This window comes from Monodon monoceros, unplaced genomic scaffold (assembly GCF_005190385.1).
Source record: "Monodon monoceros isolate NGI ecotype Baffin Bay Population unplaced genomic scaffold, NGI_Narwhal_1 Super_Scaffold_21, whole genome shotgun sequence".
In the NCBI taxonomy this organism is placed as follows: domain Eukaryota; kingdom Metazoa; phylum Chordata; class Mammalia; order Artiodactyla; family Monodontidae; genus Monodon; species Monodon monoceros.
Genome location: NW_021703778.1, coordinates 147,908,858 through 147,931,290, shown reverse-complemented (window position 1 = coordinate 147,931,290; position 22,433 = coordinate 147,908,858). Strand labels below are relative to the sequence as shown.

General features: G+C 44.2%; 1 protein-coding gene across 11 annotated transcripts in view; it reads right to left on the bottom strand.

Annotated features, from left to right (window-relative positions):
• GPATCH2L (G-patch domain containing 2 like) overlaps positions 1-22,433 on the bottom strand; it is a 213,380-nt gene that overhangs the window by 135,808 nt on the left and 55,139 nt on the right. For 9 of the 11 annotated variants that reach the window (XR_003796086.1, XR_003796085.1, XR_003796084.1 and 6 more), the window contains one exon: positions 3,459-4,130. Coding sequence is in view for 8 of the 11 variants with exons in the window: in XM_029239550.1 (XP_029095383.1) it covers positions 3,459-4,130 (672 nt within the window). In the remaining 3 variants the exon portion in view is untranslated. Of the gene's footprint in view, positions 1-3,458; positions 4,131-6,504; positions 6,570-22,433 lie in introns of those variants that run through there. The other 2 variants (XM_029239552.1, XM_029239553.1) reach the window with 2 other exon arrangements.

The window sequence follows — 22,433 nt, the reverse complement described above, 5'->3', positions numbered from 1 at the left end:
AGCTTTGAATAAATCTACAGAAGCACTCTATGCTAGCTACTCAATACTCTCAACTGCAACGGTACAATCTTCAACAATGGTAAATATCCTCTTGGTCAGCATCCCTATTTACAGAACAGAAAACAGAACATTCTCAACCTACCACACAGAGTCTTTTCCACAGCTCCAGTAACCCCTGATTAATGACCTCCACTTGCAAAGGAGGCTACTTACCTTAACCATGAAATAATGAATGCTATTGATCCAACAAGCTACTGCTATAAAGTGTTATTGATCACCCAATCTTTGGTTAAAATGGTCCTCATTTAGCAATTTTACTGTTGCAAACACCTGGAGCAAAGCACCCTCATAATTAAAGAGTTTGGGGGAGTTAAAGTGAGAGGTGATGGACAGAGATCTCAGCTTTCTACCATTTATTCTTGCTTCTGAGCTATTGTTTGTGTCAGAAAGGATATTGATTTTCTATAAAAATAAGAAAACAAGAGGCACCAAGGGGCGCAGAAGGTCAGCTTGGGCTAGAGAAGGAGGGGGAAGGTTTAGCACTCTATCTCTGTCACTCGGCTTCCAACAGAAGGGAATATTTTCTTTCCTGTGAGATCGGCTTCTAATACATCACCTTAGGAAGGCTCCTGACTGTGACTTCAGGCCATCACCAAACCAATTCACTTATGAAAGAAAAGAAGCTAAATTATATTCAAGGGGAACAAATGAATGCTGTATTAGTGAAGAATAAAGCAAAATTAGGCTATAACTCACCTAATTAATAGCTGCTATATAGACAATTTGAATAAAGATCAGTAGAAAGTAATCTTACAAAAGAGTTGATCCATTTCAGAATGGAACACACATGCAAAGAAAAATATTAAAATAATAACTGAGCTTTTTGAAGGCTTTAAAAAACTATTACATCATAACCACTTTCAGTTCCTCAGAACGCCTGAGGGATTGATTGGTATAGAATGGAAGGAAGAACAGAAACAGAAAAGCGAAAAGAATTATCGGTTAAGCTTAAAATTACTCTATGTTTAGTTAGCAGAATAAATTTAAGGAAAGTAGAAATAAAGCTCTCTGATTGAGACACAGATTTTCAAACCTAAAACACCTACCATATGCTTTTTTTTTTTTTCTTTTTCCCCGGTACGCGGGCCTCTCACTGTTGTGGCCTCTCCCGTTGCGGAGCACAGGCTCCGGACGCGCAGGCTCAGCGGCCATGGCTCACGGGCCCAGCCGCTCCGCGGCATGTGGGATCTTCCCGGACCGGGGCACGAACCCGTGTCCCCTGCATCGGCAGGCGGACTCTCAACCACTGCGCCACCAGGGAAGCCCAACATATGCTTTTTAAAAGAACTCTATCTACTGACTAGGCTAAGTAAAGCTTAATGATCAACTTCATCTTAATAATTTCACAAGTTGGATCATATACTCTGACAACCCTCAATACCTCTGATATAAAGTTCTACACTTTGATCTGTATGCAAACAAACTGGCACATCCAAGCAGATTTTTGAAAGAGTAAATTGCTGCCTACCTCAATTTCTCCAAGCTCTAGATGTATATTATCACAACCTGACTATAATGTGCAACAGATGTATCTGAGGTAAGAAGGACCTAGAAAGACTGAAGTGCCTCACTGCAAGGTTACAGGCTCTGCATCTGGAACCACACTTGGGCTGTGATCTTAGAGAAGACAGAGTTAACAGTCACTCACACACACAATTAAGTCATAGTTTAGCAAGAAATTCTGGGGAATACATACATCCAAAAATATCATCCCAAAACATTCTTAACAGTACGATGATTACTATTTGGTATGTAAGCTTGACGTTGAAACAAACTTGAACACCTCAACTGAGGGTTTCAACAGTGTGAAGGATACAAGTTAACTAGGCATTTCTTGTTTGGTTAAAAATAGCATGATAAGGAAAAAAGCTTTATAATCCAAAATTATACATATAAATTGGGTAAATAGGCCTTAGAATATACATTAGAGGAAAATCAGGAAAGCCAAATTATAAGCCTACCTAGTTGCACAGCCTGGCAAATATAAAGTTAGTTAAGAAAAATTTTAAAAACTTGATTAAAACCACCCATGAAAAGTACAGGCATACAAACCTGAACAGCTTTTCCTGTTACTGACAAAACCTCACCTTCAAGTCTGTAAGATTTATGCCTTTGTTTTTCAGACAAACGTCAGAAGAAGCCAAGTCCTAAGAAAGGTCATCTGTTCTACAGTTGTAAAAGTTCAGATGAGACAGAAAACGTGCCATGGCAAAGGCAAGCTCAAAGCATAGCAAAACATAGTGGTTAACTATGAGCTTTGGAATCAGGTTTGATTCCCAGTTTTGCTACTAGGTGACCTTGGGCAAATTACCTGCACACTCATAACCTCTATTTCCTCTTCTATAAAATACAAATAGTGGTACCTACCAGACAGGGGAGTTATGAACATTAAAGAATATATGTTCTACACAATAGCACAGTGCCTGGCACACAGTTAGCGCTTAATAAATGCTAACTAATATTAACAATAATAGAATACACTGGCTCTCAATTGGGACTACTCAACCCACTCAGGGAGCACCCATGGAGGCATTTGTTTTGATGCTGTGAAGGGTGATGGGAACAACGTAGGGATGGCAACTATCCTACAAGGCATGGGACATCCCTCACCACAAAGAACTGCCCCACCCAAAACATCAACAGCATCCACAATGAGAAACAGATATCACACATTAATATTAATAATGATATTAAAGTATCAAGCTGGGGAGTATCAGTGTCCCTAGGACTATCTATTTGAGATGTAAAAAATTAAAAGTCACCAAAAACTATACTGACGTTTTAAACATGCACCCATTCAAGACAGATTTTTCTGGCTCGATGACATTTGGTGTAAGACTGATGGGATTTAGCCCTGTTATTTTCAAAGCCTACCATGTGTTCGGACAACTTGAATGTTAAACTCAATACAGTCAAACTGTAAGTAGCAGAGAACAGAATTATAGTCCAGAAACATCTAAAGCCATGATTCTTAATGGGTAAAGGCAGCTTACCAAGAACATTTACAAACTCCATATGCCTGGCACCCGCGTTTTCTCTTTCTCATACATACATATACACACCAGCCTCTACTGAGGCCCTGGTTCTAAAGAACAGTATCTGTGTATGAACTACGTGGCACAAAGAGCAGCAAAATGTTTTTTAAAATAAGAGGTACACGTTTTAAATGGTTTTTAGAAACAAATGTGTTTCTATAAAATATAGCCTTCTTGATGTAGGGAAACAGGATCATGAGTGTACTTTAAGAAGCTACACACAACCTGACTGGTTAAAGCAGAGCTACAAAGTCAGTATTACAAAGGCTGGTTTGAAAGAAAGTTGAACTCATCAAGACTGTGGATTTATGCTTTAGGTAAAGTTAACCAGGGAAATCTATGACTTAGTAAGGGAGATCTCACCATTCTGACATATTCTCATCAGAGCCCTGTTTTTGTTCATCTGCTTCACACTCCATCCTTTCTTTCCTTCCCGTTTTGCTTAGGAAAGTCCTATTTTCTGCTGCTTCGCACAACCCGTGACCTGATGAGGTCCAGGGAGTATTCTCCTTCCAGCGGGACAGACGCTGCTTCTTAGCAGACTTGAACCTGCAGCCTCTCTCATAGCTCCAATCTGACACCTTGAGCTTCTGCTGAAGGCTGGCAGCCACCTCCGATGTTACGCGCTTCACCTTCCGTCGGCGCCTCAGCGGTCGACAAGGTGCATTTTCAGTAAAGGAGTCAGATTCATGCCAAGAATGTTGCTTACTCTTAACAATGGCGTTAAGAGCTGGGTGCCGTTTGGCTACCATAGTGTCATCAGAGTCACTAAAATTGGTGACTGGGGCCATTTCTCGACAGTCCTTGATGGCCTCATCCAGACTTGACTCAGAGGCCTCACTGTAGCAGCAGGTATGCTCTGCCAGGTGAGTGAAGTCTGAACGGCGCTTCCGGCCTCTCCGTTTGCGAAGCTGCCGCCTCTGCTGCCGAGGGCTCAGCGCCATCTCCTCCCACAGCTCACCAAGCTTATTCTGCTCAGATGTCTGCTCCAAGGCTGAGGCTAAGTCATGTACCAGCTCATCCATGAGGCCACATCTGCCAAAAGGAGGTTCAAAAAAGAGAAAAAAGAAGAAGAAAGACTGAATAGGATCTGTTGTTTTTGAATAATTTTTCAAACAGATCATGGCACTGCAGAGTCCACCCTGTCTACAGAAAATAAAGTCACCTTTCACCTGGCTACCCTTAGACTCTATTCCTACCATCCATACTCCCTTAAGCCATTAAGAATAGGTATGTGGCCCTTGTTAAATGCCTGAAGTCAGCATGTTCTTAAAGCACAAAAACTCAAAATACTCACCAGATGACAACTGGGTTATTAGTAAAAACAAGCAAACTCAGGGGAATAAATCAGTCATTCCCCTTTTCCCCCAATTAAACTTGCTAAACTAAATTACCTGATGATCAGATCTAAAAAGATTAGAGAATGTCTCATCTGTCCAAACAGGAGCAGAAAAACACTCAACTTCAAAACCATGGATGAAAAGACCGTTCTATGGTCTGGGGTCACTAATGTTTGTGGCAGGAAGAGAAAGACAACTTAGTGACACACTTTACGGAAGGCTGCTTGCAGTTTTAGTGTTCCAAGAATCTGTAGTGACCCAGGTTTGTACTCTGCATGGAAAAAAAGGACCAAGTTTGCACCCATTCTGGTCCCAACTACCACCCAAAAGCTACCGGGTAAAGACCCTTAAAGAGTATGTCACATATTTGTGAATAATTAGCAACTTTTAAGTCTTCTTGCCATCCTTCAGAAAATAAATTGTTATCCAAGTTTTGTGCTTTAGTGCCAGTCACACAAAAACACATTATAACTGAGGTTGAAATGACAAGGATAAGAGGAGTCTCTAAGATTTCTAGCTAACAGCTTTCCAAAGTTTCCTGTTTTTCAACTCATTCTTGTCAAACCATCATATTTCAGGGATCACTTCATAGGCAAACCTTCCAGAGGCTGAGCGCAGGAGGAGGGATTTTCAAAATGCCTTTTTAAAGGGAAACGTTTAATATACTTCGTACATCTAATTAAATACGTTTTAGGGCTTCCCTGGTGCCGCAGTGGTTGAGAGTCCACCTGCCGATGCAGGGAACACGGGTTCATGCCCCGGTCCGGGAGGATCCCACATGCCGCGGAGCGGCTGGGCCCGTGAGCCATGGCCGCTGAGCCTGCGCGTCCGGAGCCTGTGCTCCGCAACGGGAGAGGCCACAACAGTGAGAGGCCCGCGTACGGCAAAAAAAAAAAAAAAAAAAATTTTAAATTAGCACCTTTTCCCTAGCCCTTGTTAAGTCCAACGTATTTCAAGACCATAATTAGAGCTTAAAACTCTGTGGCACCACTCTCAGACCATAGTTCCCTTCACACAGTTTACATTTTGCAAAGGACTTTCTAAAATCTATTTTCATGCTATCCTTATGCCAAGCAATTTAAAGGCAGGAGGAGCAACGGGGACACCTAGTCCCAAACTACCAACCAAACAAAACTCAAAGTGTCAAAAGCCACACTCATTTAAGCAATAAGTAGTTTAAAACACCATGGCTGGGGTTTGGGAGACAACTGTCTCTAAAACCAAAATAGGTAAGTGAGGACGCACTTATCTAAATCTATTTCCCTAATAAAGAACTACTGCTTTAAAAGCTCAAGCAGAACTGTACAAACTTTAACGTGAAACGAAGTTACCAAACAACTTGCAGTTGGCTGTGCAGTCGAATGCCAGGCTCAAAGGCTGCAATTCGAACAGAAGGTGACAGAAGAGCCCTGGAACTCCCACCCTCCCTGGAGGCACAGTCCGAGAGGGTCCCGGGGCCAGGCAAGCACTCGGGGAGACAAAGGCTGTCCGAGGCACGCAACGGAAGGAACGAGAAACTAGCAGAAGTAAAAAGAGAGGCAGGCAGGCGCACGGTCGGGTGGGGTGGGGGGACCGGGTTGGGGGAGGGGCTGGGGGAGGCAGGAGGCAACTTCTCAATTTGGGTGACCAGGGGCAGGGGGTCAGCCCTTCCAGGGCAGAAACTGCCAAAACGCAAGTCCTGGCGACTAAACTCCCTCAGTGCTCAAGGGTCGCAACGTGGCCACATCCGTGAGAAAAAGCGTGTTTCGAAGGACTCCCCCACGCCCGGGCCCGCCCCCGAGGACTAGGACGACCACGACTCGGGACACCAAGCCCTCACGCTGTCGCCAGCTCAAAAGAGCCAGACACTAGAGAAGAGAGAAGGTGACTGTCGCCCGGGAAATGGCCCGGCCCTCATCCCCCGGATCGGGGAGATGGGCCCTGAAAAACAAGGCCCCGCCACCCTCTCTCCTCCCGCAGGCCTCCGGGGCCCCATGGCGCCCGTGGCGGCTCCGCCGCGGCCCGGAGCGCCGATCCCCGCTGGCGCGGGCCCCCTGGGCCCCGACCCCCTCACTCCCCGTCCCCCTCACCCGCTGCCGCAGTCACCTCCGACGGCCGCGGCTTTTGGGGCCGAGTCTCCCCGCCGGGGCTTCCCTCTGTGACCTCATTTCCGGTCTGAGGCGGTGGGGTGGGGCGGTGGTGGAATGGGAGGGACAGGCTGCGCGAGAGGGCCCGCCCCGGCCCAGCGCTTCCTGCTCGCGGCCGCACCCACTTCCGCCCCCTGGGGGCGGGGCCGCGAGAACCCGGAAGAAAAGCAAGGGGGCAGGGAGAGGCGGTGTTTAGGGGCTGACTGGAGCGGGGGTTCCCGTGGGGCTGAGGTGCCCATCTTGGTGAAGGGCCTACCCATGCAGGCCTCATCTGCCTTGGAGGCGTCAGGAAATTGGGCGCTAGGGAGGGGCGTCGGCCTTGCCCTTGATCGCTGACCTACTTTATACAGGGTGTGTGAAATTAGGGAAATGGGTCCTCATTCTTAACCATGCGAATTGTACAACCTTTGGGGGGGTAGCACGAGTGAGTTGCTCAGACTATTAAAGATACACATGCTTGAGTAACAAAACAAAGTAGTATTGGATTATAACTTGAAGTGTAAAAGTAATATCCATAGTCAAAGTGGTATAAATCAATTACTGATACAAATAAATTTATAAATGGGAAAGAAGAGCTAAGTCTCTGGTGCAGAATTCCAAACAATTTTTATAGATACTCCACCCTGAGGCATAACTCCTGATTCTAAATGTGGACTGTGCAGTGACTTCCTTCCAAGAGTACAATATGGAAAGTGGGGGGAAGTGAGTAACTTTTAGAGTGCAGAAACAACTACAGTGGAGTAACATTTCCAGTGGAGAAACTAGCACTACCTCAGCCGGGTGATCAAGGTTAACGTCAACAGTGATAAATCATGTTGACAGTATGTGGACTAGATATGATATGATGAGAATGGCATTTTACCTCTATGGTACTTTCCTTCTAAAACTCATAACCCCAGTCTAATTAAAAGGGAAAAAGTGGACAACCCCCAAGTGAGGGGCATTCTACAAAATGTCTGACCAGTATTCCTCAAAATTGTCAAGATTTTCAAAGACAAGGAAAGTCTAAGAAACTGTCACAGCCAAGAGGAGCCTATGGAGACATGACAACTAAATGTAATATGGTATCCTGATGAGATACTGGAATAGAGAAAGGATGTTAGGTAAAAACTAAAGAAATCTGGATAAATTATGTACTTCAGTTAATGTTGATAATAATGTCTGTACACTGGTTCATTAATTGTGACAAATGTGCTCTACTAACGTGAGATGTTAATAACGGAAGAAACTGAATACGGGGTATGTGGGGACTATCTGTAGTACTTTCGGATTTTTCTGGAAACCTAAAACTATTCTGAAATAAAAAGTTGATTTTTAAATATGCACATACCTTTTGACCCAGAAATTCTGCCTCTACGAATTTTATCTAAAGAAAAAATTGGAAATGGGCACAGAAATGTTAAATACAGGTAAATTCATCTTTGTAGCATCGTGGAGGAAGGAGGGAGAAGACTAGAAAAACGCCAGACATCCTACAACAGGGGTTAGTTATCAAATAACTTCTATGGGATGGAATACCTTGCAGCCTTTTGAAATTGACTGTGGAAGAATATTTAATGACATGAAAAGTCATCAATTTCTTGTGTACATTTCTGTATGATGGTTGTACCTTAATAAAAAGGTTAGTCTAAAAATGTAGCTTATGACTCTATTCATACATAAAGGAAACTAAATCTACACTTGCACAGGAATATGACCCGAATGATACACTACCTATCATCCAAAATAGTTCCATTATAAGGGACTGTCTCTGCTACCTGTTGCTTTTGTGGATTTTCAGAATTTTCTGTAGGTGAAACATTGTGTAAAGAATTAAGGGAGGAGGCAAAGACTGAGGTTTTGAGCCAGAGTGACTAACAGAGTGGTTGGTGCCATTTGCACAGCGAGAGAAGACGAGAGAAAAAGGTTCACTTTGGACATGCTGAATTTGCAACTCCCACGGGACAAAAAGATGGAAATGTTCAAGAGGTGCCCACAGCCATCAGCCCTCTTTTCTGCTTAAGTGAAGTTCTCTCCCACAAATCATATCCACTCCCATGGTGTCAGTTGCCTCCATCAGCACTGAAAGCTCCCAAATTTCTTGAAATCCAGCTTTTGTTTTCAGATTTATGCTATATATTTCCACTTATTTTCTTGACCAGCATCTCTAATTTAAGATGTCAAAAGAAATCTTAGTTTCTTCCATAGTCTCTATCATATTTGCCCCTCCTCCACTATTCCCAGTTTGGGAAATGTCAGCGCCATTATGCAGTTACCCAGGTGAATTAGCCATTAGTCCCTGCTTTTTCCTTCATTCCTCTTCATCTAATTAAATGCCAAGCTTTGAGGATTCTATTTCGATAGTATTCTTGCATCCACCCTCCCTCCTTTGCTTTCTGTCTGCCACTGGCCACATCTGGGTAGGCAACCACTCTTCTGGATGGTACAGCAGCCTCCTTACTGGTCTTGCCACTTCCAGTCTCTCCCCCAAAAGTCATTCTCTACACTGGCACCAGAGTGAGATTCCTGAAACACCATTTCACGTCATCCGTCTTCCACTACTTCCTATATCATGCTTGGCACACCAGACCACTTGCTCTTTCTTGAACACCCCTGGGACTTGAAGGGATTTAAAGGCTCAATGCCAGGAGGAGATATGGGGATATATGTATATGCATGGCTGATTCACTGTGTTATACAGCAGAAACTAACACACCGTTGTAAAGCAATTATACTCCAATAAAGATGTTAAAAAAATTAATTTAAAAAATAAAGGCTCAATGCCAATGTCACTTCCATGAAGACTTCCCCTTGCTTGTCTACTCTGTTGGGCTCTCTCAGCACTTGCTGGTATCTTTATTACATCTTCTTCTTCATTCAGCCTTGAATCTGAGCCATTTATGTGCAAGTTTGCCTTCCCAGCTAAACTACTCATATAACAAATATTTACTGACTACTTACGGCATGTGTGGCCCTACACTAACTAAGCTCTGGAGACATAGCTATGTGAACAAAAATGAAGCCTACACTCCATTGCCCCAGAGACCCCGTCCTAGCCATTGTATTCTCACCAATTCCTAGCACAGTTCTTTGCACGTGCTAGGTGCTCAGAAACTATTGTCAGTTGAAAAAGCAAATATTTGTTTACTCTGCTGGAACAGGAAATTAGAAGTGCTTGTCTCAATCTTAAGAGAAAATGTAAATGAAAGCTAGTGATGGTGGGATCTGTGGGCAGGGCCATTCTAGGAAAAAGGGTGCAAGAGAAGAAGTCTGCCGAGAACAAGGTGGCCAGCTCAAAGGACAGAGAGCATTGGAAGAGAACCAGTGTACAGAAGCCAGAGAAGGGTGACATTTAAGAAAAAGAGGACCGAAAGGAAAATTGGGGAGGAGTGGTTCTCAGGAAAGGCCATCGCACTTGCTGACTGAAGCGGGCACTGATGATAGTGGATGACAGCAGTTGTGAGCAGACTTGGAGCAGGTAAAATGGAGGCGGGAGAGAAACCAAGGGCAAAGTTCCATATGTGCCTAGCTGTGTCCAGCGCTGACGGCTTAACTTCCTCATCTGTAAAATGAGACAATAACAGAACGTACTCATCTCCTGGGTGGAGGTTAAATGAAGTAATGAATGCAAAGCATTTCATATAGAGCCCGACACAAATTAAGCACTCCAAAAACATTAGTAATTACCAAGAAGAGGAAGACAGTCTAGTCAACAAGTTTCCCTCAATTGACCATCAGGGTGGAACTGTAAGTTGAATGAGCATATCACCAGCTGAAAAGGATCTGCACACGGTAAGCTTCTTCCTCCTTTGTCCTTCCCACCAAAAAAAAGTACCTCTGCTGATTCATTAGATTCCCTGTGGTTATAATAAGCTGAAAGTCCTCATCATGGTCTGCACAGCCTGGGATCTGGTCCCTGCCCCATGCTCCTAGTACAAACCCACTAAGCTGTCCCTCCCTGCCTCCCCACTCCCACCCCAGGGCCTTGGCATATGCTGTCCTGCAACCAAGAATACCTGTCTATAGGGATTTGCAGGTGAGGGTCAAGGAATCTCCTCATCTTTGAAGTCTTGGCTAAAATGTCACTTCCATAAAGAGGGCTTTTCTAACACCACCTGAAGAAATCCTACTCCCCTAGCCATTTTCTATCTTATCATCTTCTTTATTTCCTTTATGGCCTATATCATAATCCAACATTACCTTGTTTATTTGGTGTGTACTTCTGTCACCTCCCACTAGAATATAAATATCATAAGAACAGGAACGTTGTCTTTCCTTTTGCCTTCGTGTCCCTCCACAATTCTTTTCCTTGCTCAGAGCTTCTCTTTAAACTGATCCAAGACATTCCGGAATCTTTCCAGAAATTTTTCCAATAGTCACTGAAGAGATGTTCCTAATAGAAGCAGTGTCCACCAAGGAGGGCGGGAAGTGTCTGCATTTACCTGAAAAGGTGAATGACTCCCTGAAACTTGCCCTCCTCCCTGGCCCCAGACACCTGATGCCTTTTCTTTTGCAGGTGGCAGATGGCAGAAGTTTGCCAAACTCCACCTCTGCCACAGCTCTCGTACTCTCTCATGTACCCTCCTCAACTCTATAGAACTGGGGGGGGGGTCTTTGAGGTAACATTTATTGAAGGCTTACTATGGGCCAGGCATCGTGCTAAAGACTTTAAATTCATTATTTCATCTCATCTTCTCCAGAACCTTTTTGACATTGGTGTACGTATTAGTTTCCTGTTGATTCGATACCAAATTATCACATATTTAGTGACTTAAAACAACCCAAATTTATTATCTCACAGTTCTGTAGGTCAGACGTTCCACATGGATCTCACTAGGCTAAAATCAAGGTGCCAGTATGGCTTGTTCCTTTCTGAAGCCTCTAGGGGAGAGTCCATTTCTTTCCTTTTTCTAGCTTCAAGAGGCCCCCCACATTCCTCAGCTCATGGCCCCTTCCTCCATCTTCAAAGCCAGCAATGGCGAATCTCTCTTATCCTCCTTCTGCCATCACATCATTCTCTGACCACAGCTGGGAAAGGTTCTCTGTTTTTAGGAACCCATGTGCACCCACATGGATAATCCAGGATAATCATCCCATCTCAAGGTCCTTAACTTCAATCATACCTGCAGAGTCCCTTTTGCTATGTAAAATAACATATTCACAGATTCCAGGGGGCCATTATTCTGCCTATCACAGTGTTATATGATCCTCATTTTATAGATGACAAAACTGAAGCTTTGAGAGGCTAATAAACTTGCCTAAATTCACACAACCAGTAAAGGATAGAGTCAGGCCCAAAATCCAGCTCTGCCTGACTCCAAAGCTTGTACACACTATCTCTGAGCTGTGTTCACCTATTCCTACCCCTTCCTTTCCTCTCACTACTACTGCAGTGAATGCTACTGGCTGCCTACCAGATAACCCCCTTCCTTTTTTTAATGGAGCCTTCCCCCTTATATTAGTCTACTAGGGCTGCCATAACAAAATACCACAGACTGAGTGGCTTAAACAACAGACATTTATTTTCTCACAGTTCTGGAGGCTGGAAGTCCAAGATCAAGGTGCCAGCAGTATTGGTTTCTTCTGAGGCTTCTCTCCTTGGCTTGCAGGCGGCAACCCTCTTGCTGCTTCTTCATACCCCTAATGGCTCTCTGCATGTCCCAATTTCTTCTTCTTATAAGGACACCAGTCAGATTGGATTAGGACACTACGCTAACAGCCTTATTTTAACTTAATCACTTCTAAAGGCCCTACCTCCAAATACAGTCACATTCTGAGGTCCTGGGCTCAGGGCTTCAACTTATGAACTTGTGTGGAGACATAATTTAGCCCACAGCTCCCCACTAATCCATGTGCTTGGAAAATGCTGACCACACCTCCATCTCAAGGGTTGTTGAATCCCATTCCCCATGCAGATTGTTTCAGGAGCAGGTGTATCACCCAACTACGAGCAGGGAGACATGAAGGGAGAATTGTTGGGGATGCCTTCTGAGACAAGTTTCTACTCTAGAGAGAATCGTAGGAAGACATCATGTCTCTTCCTTTTCTGGAAATTGTTATGTCTAGATATGACATCTAGAATTGTTACAACCTTCTTGCTAACATCCCAAGGATGAAGCCAAAACTGAGGATAAAAGGGCAGAGAGAGGAAAAGAACCTGGACCTCAGGTAACAACCAACCCTGAAGGATCTATTCCAGAACTTATGTGTTCTGTTATGTGACATACCAAATGTCCATGTTTTTTAAGCGACTTTGGGTTGCTTGCAGCCAAGAGCATCCTAGCTTTTTACCTGCCCACCATTCAGGCCACGCTCCGTATCCACTACAATCTTGCTGCCCACCATTGGGACCAAAAGCTGCACTACCACTTAAGGCTGGCAAAACGTGCAGCTCCTCTACTCATGTCCCTCTTGCATTCCCTTCACAGAAGTGACAGTGCAACGTGCACCCAACCTTCTGCCCTGACATGCATGAAAGTTGTTCAGCCATTGAGAGCTTAGACAATACAAATCCTTGGAGTTCTGTTTGAAAGGGGCTCACACAAGATGTAGGGCCTGTCTGGACAGGTAATGAGGGGCTGAAGTAACCAAGCATAGATGAGCTTACTTTGACATGGAAGGCATCGGAAGTAACAATAAGCAAGAAACCGGAGTGTTCATAGGGCTGGGCCAAGACTGTTTAAGCTGCAGCTCGTTGGAGAGCATAGGGGGAAATGTGCTGTAAAGGCAGCTCGAACTGAATTATGAAGGGGCCAGAAAGGGAAATTAGTGTTTATGGGGCACCAGTGTGCCAGAAACTGCCTCAGAAATGCATAGAAGATCAAGTTAGATGATAATATAATAGTAGTTAATATCTATTGAGTCCTCAGTAGGTGCCAGACACCATTCTAAATATTAACATGGATAAACCTAATAATCCTTACAGTACTATTCTTATTTCCATTTTACAGATGAGAAAACTAAGTCACAGAGAGGTTAAGTAGCTTGCCCAAGGCCACACACTGGTAAGCATGTAACCACTGAACTATATGCCCCTAAAATGAATAGCAGTGCTTAGCACACTGCATGACACATAGCAATATGTACACACATACATGATATACATTAACTGTTAGACCTATGTTGATTATACAGAGATTTGTACCTCTATTATATATTAATAAAATCACTCAATTAATCCTCATAATAACCATTTAATGAAAGCGCTTTGTCCTAACTTACACAGAAGAGGAAACTGAACCTGAGAGAAGTTATCTGGAGTCACACAGCTGGTGTGTGAAATAACTGTGGTCAGAACGAGGCATCCGATTTCAAAGGGTACTCTTTTCACTACACTCTCTCCTCCCCTTTTGGGAGGCATTTGGCAGGTGTGGCCTGCACTGACATTCATTCGGCCAGTCAGGATATATTTAGTGAGTGCGTACCAAATCCTAGATACTGAAGGTACACCTGTGAACAAAAGAGACAAAAGTCCCTGCCTTCAGTATTCTTCCCTTCTCGGGGGAGGAAGACAAACAATAGACAGATCCATATATGAACTGTCAGGTGGTGGAGATGTTATGAGAATAACAAAGCAGGATGAGGGGAAAGGGATTGCTGGACTTGGGGGCTTGATGCTATTTGTGATAGGTCCCTCTGACAAGGGCTCATCTGTGCAGATACCTCAAAGAAAGCAGGGAGTATGCCATCCAACCATCTCAGGGATGAACATTCCAGGCAGAGGGAACAGTTAGGGCAGGGGTCATGAGGTGGTATGTTAGTTTCCTAGTGCTACTATAACAAAGTACCCAAAACTGGGTGGCTTGAAGCAGAAATTTATTCTCTTACAGTTCTGAAGGCTAGACGTCCAAAATCAAAGTGTTAGTAGGGTCCCTCCAAAAGACTCTAGGGAAGTATCCTTCCTTGTCTCCTACCTTCTTGTGTGGTTCTTGGCATTCCTTGGCTTGTAGATGCATCACTCCAATCTCATCCTCACAAGGCAGTCTTCCCTCAGTGTGTGGCTGTCACTATGTCTCTTCTCTTCTTGTGAGGACACTAGCTATTGGACTGGGGCCCACCCAAATCCAGTATGGCTTCATCTTAACTTGATCACATCTGCAAAGATTCTATTTTTAAACAAGTTAGCTGGAGGTTAGGACTTGAACATATCTTTTTGGAGGACACATGAAAAATTGGAGTCCTTAATGGCATCATCTTCTCACAGTCCTCCTGAGGGTCACAATTATTCATGTCCCTCCCACATGCAAAATATTCACACCCCATCCCAGGACACCCAAAAGTCTCATCCAACCATGGCACTGGGCTAGGAGTCTAAGATGTTGTGATCTACATTAGGACCAAATACAGCTCCTTAAATGTGGCTCCTCTTGATCCAGAGATGTACTGATTAAAAGGACAATTTGGTCTGGCTGGGCTGGGGTGGTATGGTGGAGACAAGGGTTATTTAGAATATTTATATTTAATATGACTATTGATATGCTTAGTGTATTAGTTTGCCAGGGCTGTCATAACAGACTGGGTGGCTTAAACAGCAGAAATGTATTTTCTCACAATTCTGGAGACTTGAAGTCTAAGATCAAGGTGTCAGCAGGTTTGGTTTCTTCTGTGCCCTCTCTCCTTGGCTTGTAGTTGGCTGTCTTCCCTCTGTATCTTCACACTATCTTCCCTATGTGTGTGTCTGTGTCCCAAATTCCACTTCTTATAAGGACACCAGTCATATTGGATTAGGGCTCACACTAACAACCTCATTTTAACCTAATCACTTCTTTTAAGATCCTATTACCAAATATGGTCACATTCTGAGGTACTGGGAGTTAATACATCAACATATGAATTTGGGGGGACATAATCAGCCCATAACAGTTAGGTTTAAATCTATCATCATGCTATATATTTTCTATTTGTCCCATCTATTCTTTGTTCTTTTTCCCACTTTTTCTTCCTTCCTTTGATTGAGTGTTTTTGATTTCATTTTATGTCCTTAGTTAGCTTATTAGTTATACTTCTGTTTTATATTTTTAGTGTTTGCTTTAGAGTTTATAGTATACATCTCTAACTTATCTTAGTCTGACTTCAAGTAATGCTGTAACACTTATACCTAGCATAAAAAGCTTACAACAGGGCTTCCCTGGTGGCGCAGTGGTTGAGAGTCCGCCTGCCGATGCAGGGGACACGGGTTCGTGCCCCAGTTCGGGAAGATCCCACATGCCGCGGAGCGGCTGGGCCCGTGAGCCATGGCCACTGAGCCTGCGCGTCCGGAGCCTGTGCTCCGCAACGGGAGAGGCCACAGCAGTGGGAGGCCCGTGTACCGCAAAAAGAAAAAAAAAAAAAAAAAAAGCTTACAACAATATCCCTCCATTTCCTCTCTCCTAGCCTTTGTGCTATTGTTGTCCCACATTTTACTTCTAAGTATGGCAGAAATCCCATAATACATTCTTATTTGTTTGCCTTAAGCAGACAATTATCATTTAAAGAGATTTTTTTTTAATCAGAAAAAAAAATTATGATTTCACAAATACCACTTTTGGTGCTTTTCATTCCTTTGTGTAGATCCAGATTTTTATGTGGTATAATTTTGCTTCTGCCTAAATTATTTTCTTTAACATTTCTTGTAGTTCTGGTATGTTGTTGATGATTCCTTCAGGTTTGTCTGAAAAAAAATCTTTATATTATCTTCATTTTTGAAAGATATTTTGCTGGGTATAGAATCTTAGGTTGACGGTGCATTTCTTTTAGTACTTTTTAAAGATTTTGCTCCATTGTCTTCTGGCTCACTTTATTTCTGAGATAAAGTCTCCTGTCACTCTTATCTTTTTATTTTTTCTTTATATAGACCATGCCTTTATACTATTGTTGCTGTTGAGACTTTCTCTTTATCACTAGTTTTAAGCAATTTGACTATGATGTGTCTTAGTGTCATTTTTATCATGTTTCTTGTCCTTGGGATTCATTGAGCTTTTTGGTTCTGTGGGTTTATAATTTTCATTCAATTTGGAAAGTTTTTGGCTATTATTTTTTCAAATATTATTTTTCTCCTCTCACTTCCTCTCTACTTCTGGGACTCCAATTACACATATTTTAGATTGCCTTAAGTTGTTCTTTTGTTCTTTCTTTTTTTGTTGCTGTTGTCTTCTGGTTGGTTTTTTTTTTTTTCTATTTTATTTTGGATAGTTTATATTACTATGTCTTAAAAGTCATAATCTTTTCTTCTGTATTGTCTAATCTACTGTGAATCCCACCCAATATATTTTTTATCTCAGACATTGTATATTTATAGAAGTTAGATTTGGGGCTTTAAAAAATTTCCATGACTTTCTTTAATATGCTCATGTTTTTCTCTACCTTGTTAAACATGAAATGTAGTTATAGAAGCTGTTTAATATCCTCATCTAATAGTTCTGTCATCAGTGTAATTCTGAGTCTGTTTTTATTGATTGGTTTTTCTTTACATTATGGTTGCTTATTTGTGCCTGGTAAATTTTTTTATTGTTTTCAGATATTTCTAATTTTACCTTGTTGGATACTGGAAAATTTTGTATTCCTTTAATTATTTAAGGTGGGAGAGTAAATACAGTCCCTATTACTCCATTAATGCCAGAAGCAGAAGTCCCAGGCCCTGTATTACTGGCCAGAATATTTTACTGGCTTGGGAGACAAGAGATTGATTATTTTTCAGTCCAGGAAGTTCTGGCCCCTTTATATTCCCTCTAAATTCTGTTGACAAACTAGTTTCATTTTTTAGTCCACCTCTTTCTCATAGTACCTTATAGTATTCAGCTAGTAAGAGCCAGCTGATCCTTTCAGGACTCTACCTGAAAATTACTCAAATCTATAAGTTGATTAAGTACTTTTTCTACTGTCCAGATTACCTCAGACAACAGTTTTACTGATTGTTTAAGCATACATAATATGGGCTACCTTTTTTCCAACCTGCTATAGCAGTATCTTTATCATCTTTTCCAGCCTCTACTTCCTACTTGCTTTCCAATCCCAAAGCCAACGTTTGTATCTTAGGCTTGGGTTTTGATTTATTTTTTGTTTTTGGCAGCATCAAACTTCTAAGCACCAATTTGTGTATCAGTTATCTACTTCAGAATAATGCTGCATAACAAGCCACCCCAACATTTAGTTGTTAAAACAACATCCACTTATTTATTTCTCACAAGTCCATAGGCTGACTGGATAGCATTGCCCATCTGGGCTAGGATTGGCAGATCTCTGGGCTTGCTCATGTACCCATAGTCAGCAAGGAGCTAGCTGCCCTAGTATATCTTTTTCTGGGACAAGTTGGCTATCTTCCACATGCCTCCAGCAGGCTGGCACAGTCATGTTATCATGACCAGAGTCTAGCCCTGGTATAGTCTCATGACTGTGGTAGTGTTCTGAGAGGTACACACAGAAGTACACATTCTAAGATGAAAAAATGCAGCGATGACTCCGCTCGAATCAAGCTTGTAATTAACTGAGCCACTGGCTAAAGCTAGCAATGTGGCGAAGCCCAGAGTCAGCATGAAAAGGCACTAACAAAGGGTATACGTACAGGGAGGCATGAAAAACCAGGCCAGTAATGCAATCAGTCTATCCTACCCTATGAAGTAGATATTAGTATTATTATCATTGTCCGCATTTAACAGATAGCAAACAGGTACAGAGAAGTTCAATAATTTGCCCAAGGTCTCAGCTCATGTGCGGTGGAATTTGTGTCTCTACCCAGGTAAGTTGGCTGTGGAGTCCCTGTGCACAGTGTTGTACTGCCCTCTGGGAACAGGCCCAGGGCATTATGGAGCCTCTACCCCTCTCCCCATTTGGATAATGTGTCATCCAGCCTCCTCTTGGGGCCTTCCAGGGACAGATGGCAAGCTCATCCCTCCCTAGCTCAGCCACTGCCCCCAGAGATCAGCCAGAAGCCATGGCTACCAGTGGTCAATAGGGTTTGGACCCTACCGGTCCCTGTTTCCTGGCCTCCAGTGCCTATGGCCACACAGTGAAGTCTTTCAGGGATTAAAGGCAAGGAAGAGAGAAACAAAAGAAGGAATAAAGTCAAGAAATGTGCCATGAAGCTTCTTGTAGCGCAAAGCAGAGAAAGTCATTTCCAACTTCTTTCATCTCCTAGATGAAGCCACTAAATAAAGGGGCAGAGCGGCGAACACAAGGGCTTTTAATCTGTCTCATCTCCTTCATAATAACTGCAAATTTTCCCTGGGCCCCTGGGAGTGAGCCTCTTCCCTCCGCTCGGCCTTATCTCCCCCTCCACATTTCGCTGGCGCCCCGCCGCTCCCCGCGCGCGCTGCCCGGGCCGTCCCGGCGAGGCCTGGGGGAGCCGCTGCTCCCCGCCTCATTGTTCAGGGGGCCCGGGGCTCGGAGGAGGGATGAAGGCCAGTCAAAGGGAAGCGGGCTCGCCGCAGCTTCATTAACGGCGGCCTTTCAGCGGCGCACATATCGGAGCGAGGCCTTTTCAGAGGCGCTAATTAGCAATTTGGATCCTTCCCCCCTCTGGAGAGGCGCCTTCAATCTAACAAGTGGGAACAGCGCTGCGCTCCCTTTTTTCTTGCACTTGGTATTTATTGTTTTCCATTTCTCCCTCTCCTTCTCTTCCCCTCCCCACCCGCCGCGTTGTCCTGCTCACCGCCACCAGATAAGGGCTGTGGGGTGGGGGGGAGGGGTGCATGATTAATCACTCTTTTAATTCTCTGCTAATGATAACTTTCTCGCACTGAGAGAAGTTAATCTTTCTTGGATGTTGAGAGAAGCGGGAGAGTTGGGACAGGTGGGGCTGGGTTGAGTTAGCACGGAAGGGCGGAGATGACAGAAGGGACTATACTCTGCTCTAATCCCCTCTCCCCCACCCAATGTCCCAACTTTCCCACCTGACCAGTTGGCCGTACAACTTGATACTCTCATTCTTCTGGCCCCCTCTGCCCAGCAGCAACCTTTCCCAACCTATAGGAAATTCAACTTTTACTCTTCAAAGGTCAGCTTGGATGCCACCTCCTCTGTGAAGCCAACCCTGATTGCCCTGTCCTGCCCGAATTTCCCTCCCTTCTCCTTCTGAAATCCCATAGCAGTCTGCACACCACCTTTATATGCTGAATTCTGCCCATGCTGTTATGGTTGTTCACAACCAGAGTATAGAAACCACCAGTCTTTAAAATGTCTATATCCTCCATAGGATCAGTATGCAGTAAATGTTTGTTGAATGAATAAACAAATTCCTGACTGCCACTAGAATATAGGTTTGTTTTTCTCTTTGTGTGTTTTTTTACTTCTTCCCCAAACATATAAATAGCACCTGCTACCTCCCAGGTACTATTCTAAGTAAATTACATTAAATTAAAACGTTATTAAATGACATTCAGTCATTTAATCCCTATACAACCCTAAGAGGTAGATGTGATCCGCATTTTACAGATGAGGAAACCAAGGCACAGAGAGGTTAAGTAACTTGCCTATGATCACAGAGCTGTTAAGCAGCAGAGCTGGGATTCAAACCTAGGCTGTCTGGCTCCAGAGTCCGTGTTCTTAAAACCACCTTGCTAGGATATGATCTTGGCTTCCACGGAGGCCCCTGCCTCTCTGCCTGGATGGAGGGGTGGACTGAAAGGGAGGCCCAAACCAAAAGTCCAGGCAGGCGCAGAAGGGATGGTAAAGGTGGCAAATGAGCAAGGCCTTCACCTGGAAAGCCCACACAACAGCCAGATTTAACACCTGGTGTTTGGCGTTTGGCCACTAAGCCAGCACTATCGGTAATGGCCTAAGCCCTGGGCCCCTGGACCATGACCATGCCCCCAGCTAACCTGATCTCCCTTCTCACCCCAGGCCCACTCCACTCACGGAGGCAGCAGGAGTAAAATTCCCAACAAACTCTGGGTTCTGCTATTCCGAAGTGCGTGGAGTGGAGTGCTCCAGAGAGGGAGGGAGGGCAGGAGAGCCCCTGAAAATCCCCTCCGAATTATAAACATATCCTCTTTAAGTACATTTCTAAGGATAACATTTGTATTACTCTGTCCTGTGCCTGCAGATAGGGCCGTGCATATCTCCTCCATCTCCCCTCCTTTCTCTCCACTCTGCTGGGAGCGGTCCCTATCTGAAGCCACGCTGGCAATCCGCTTCCCTGCAATTGTTTCAATCGAGGGGAAAAATTAATTTCTGCCTATCGTTAATTGAGAGAATTGTGTGGAGGGCGAGGGAAGGGGAGGGGGAAGGAGAGGAAGGAAGAAGGTGGAGGGGAGCAATCGTGTTATTAACCGTGTCTCTTTCATAAGCAAATATTCTGATTGCCATCAGTGAGATGAGAGGCTCATTAATGCAGGAAGCAGAGAGGTGGTTAGAGAACTTTCAAGAGCTATTGAGCTAAGTGTGAGGGAGGGTTGCAGGGATCTGGAGGCCGAGGGAATTTGGGAAGGACTGGGCTGGGGGGAAAGCCACTGGCCTTTAGATGGGCCTTCCTTCTTCTGCCCCCTCCACCCCTCTCCCCACTACTCACTTCCAAATAGTTCCCAAAGCCAACAGCTTGAGTTGGGAAAAATGCTAAACAGTGAGTGAAAACTTTGCAAAAGTCATACCTTCTCCAAAGACTTCATCCATCCCGATGCTAAACTGATAGTTTACAGGTGAAATTTTCTAGCCCCCTTACAAGTTTGTCTAATAGCACAAACTTATGCTATTTTAAAATTATGTTATTGTCTTTACAAGATTGTCTCTACTCTCTGATTTGCCAGTCCCCACCAGTTCCTGTTTATTGTCCCCATCCTGCCTCACTTGTTTGCACCCCTGCCTGGCCTGTGATAGCACTTGTGTACTACTGGAGGTCCTGGGGGTTGGGGATTGAGAGGGAGGGGCTGTTGAGAGGAGGTGGGCATGTGGGATGGTGGCAGGAGTAGATGTTATTCATGCCACCTCCCTCCTCCTGGCCCACCTCTGATTTCAGCGATAGCTGTGCTGGTCAGGTCCCTGTGAACCCATCCCAACCAAACCCATCTCAAGAAGGAGCCTCACATTTCTCTCCAGTTTTCTGCCCTAGGGATTTCTCCAAGAAAAAGGTGCTCAGCAGTACCTATCACCCACGCACAAGCATGGTGGAGAAGTATGGGAGAGTTTAAATGTATATATGTGTATAACTGAGTCACTTTGCTGTACAGCAGAAATTAGCACAATATTGTAAATCAACTTCAAAAATTAAAAAAAAAAGAAGTACAGGAGAGTTTATACCCTTGGGGGCAACCCTTAGCCAATGGGGCACAGGGCCCTGTGAACAAATACCCCAGGCTTTCCAGAAGCACAATTCTGGAAGGCATTGTGTACCTGGCTCAGAGGGCCTGGTGGAGTCAAGCCCCACTGCCAGCAAACAGCTCCCTCATTGACTCATGCTTTTATTGTCTTTTCCTCTTTATCACCCTCACTTTCTCCACCCCTCACTCCTGCGTCCTGATGTCATCTCTCAAACTACCTATGCCCAAGTCTGTTCAAGCTCTGCTTTCACGGGAACACAAATTAAGACAGTGGCCAGGTGTGTCCCCAATACACAGCAGGAGATGGTCACAAGGGAGAAGTGGCAAGCACCACAAACAGCGATGGCTCCATGTGGCTCCGGGCAGCAGTGGTGTTAAAGATAAGGGCATGTGTGAGGCTAGAAGAGCCAAGACCAGGAGCCAGGGAAGACATGGAAGCTGTACGTTGTACTCAGTTACTGAGACAAAGCCACATGGAGAGCCAGAGATAAAAACACCCAGAAACTGACACTCTGTCTGCCTTGGTCAGGGAGAACTTTGTATGCAGCCCTGTGGTGGCACAGCCCAGTGGCCAACTTCCCAGGGGGTGGCCAGCCCCTGCACTGGGGCTCAGCGTGCTTCAGACACTGTATGGCCATCTCTAGGTGCTTCCAACCCCCTCCCAAC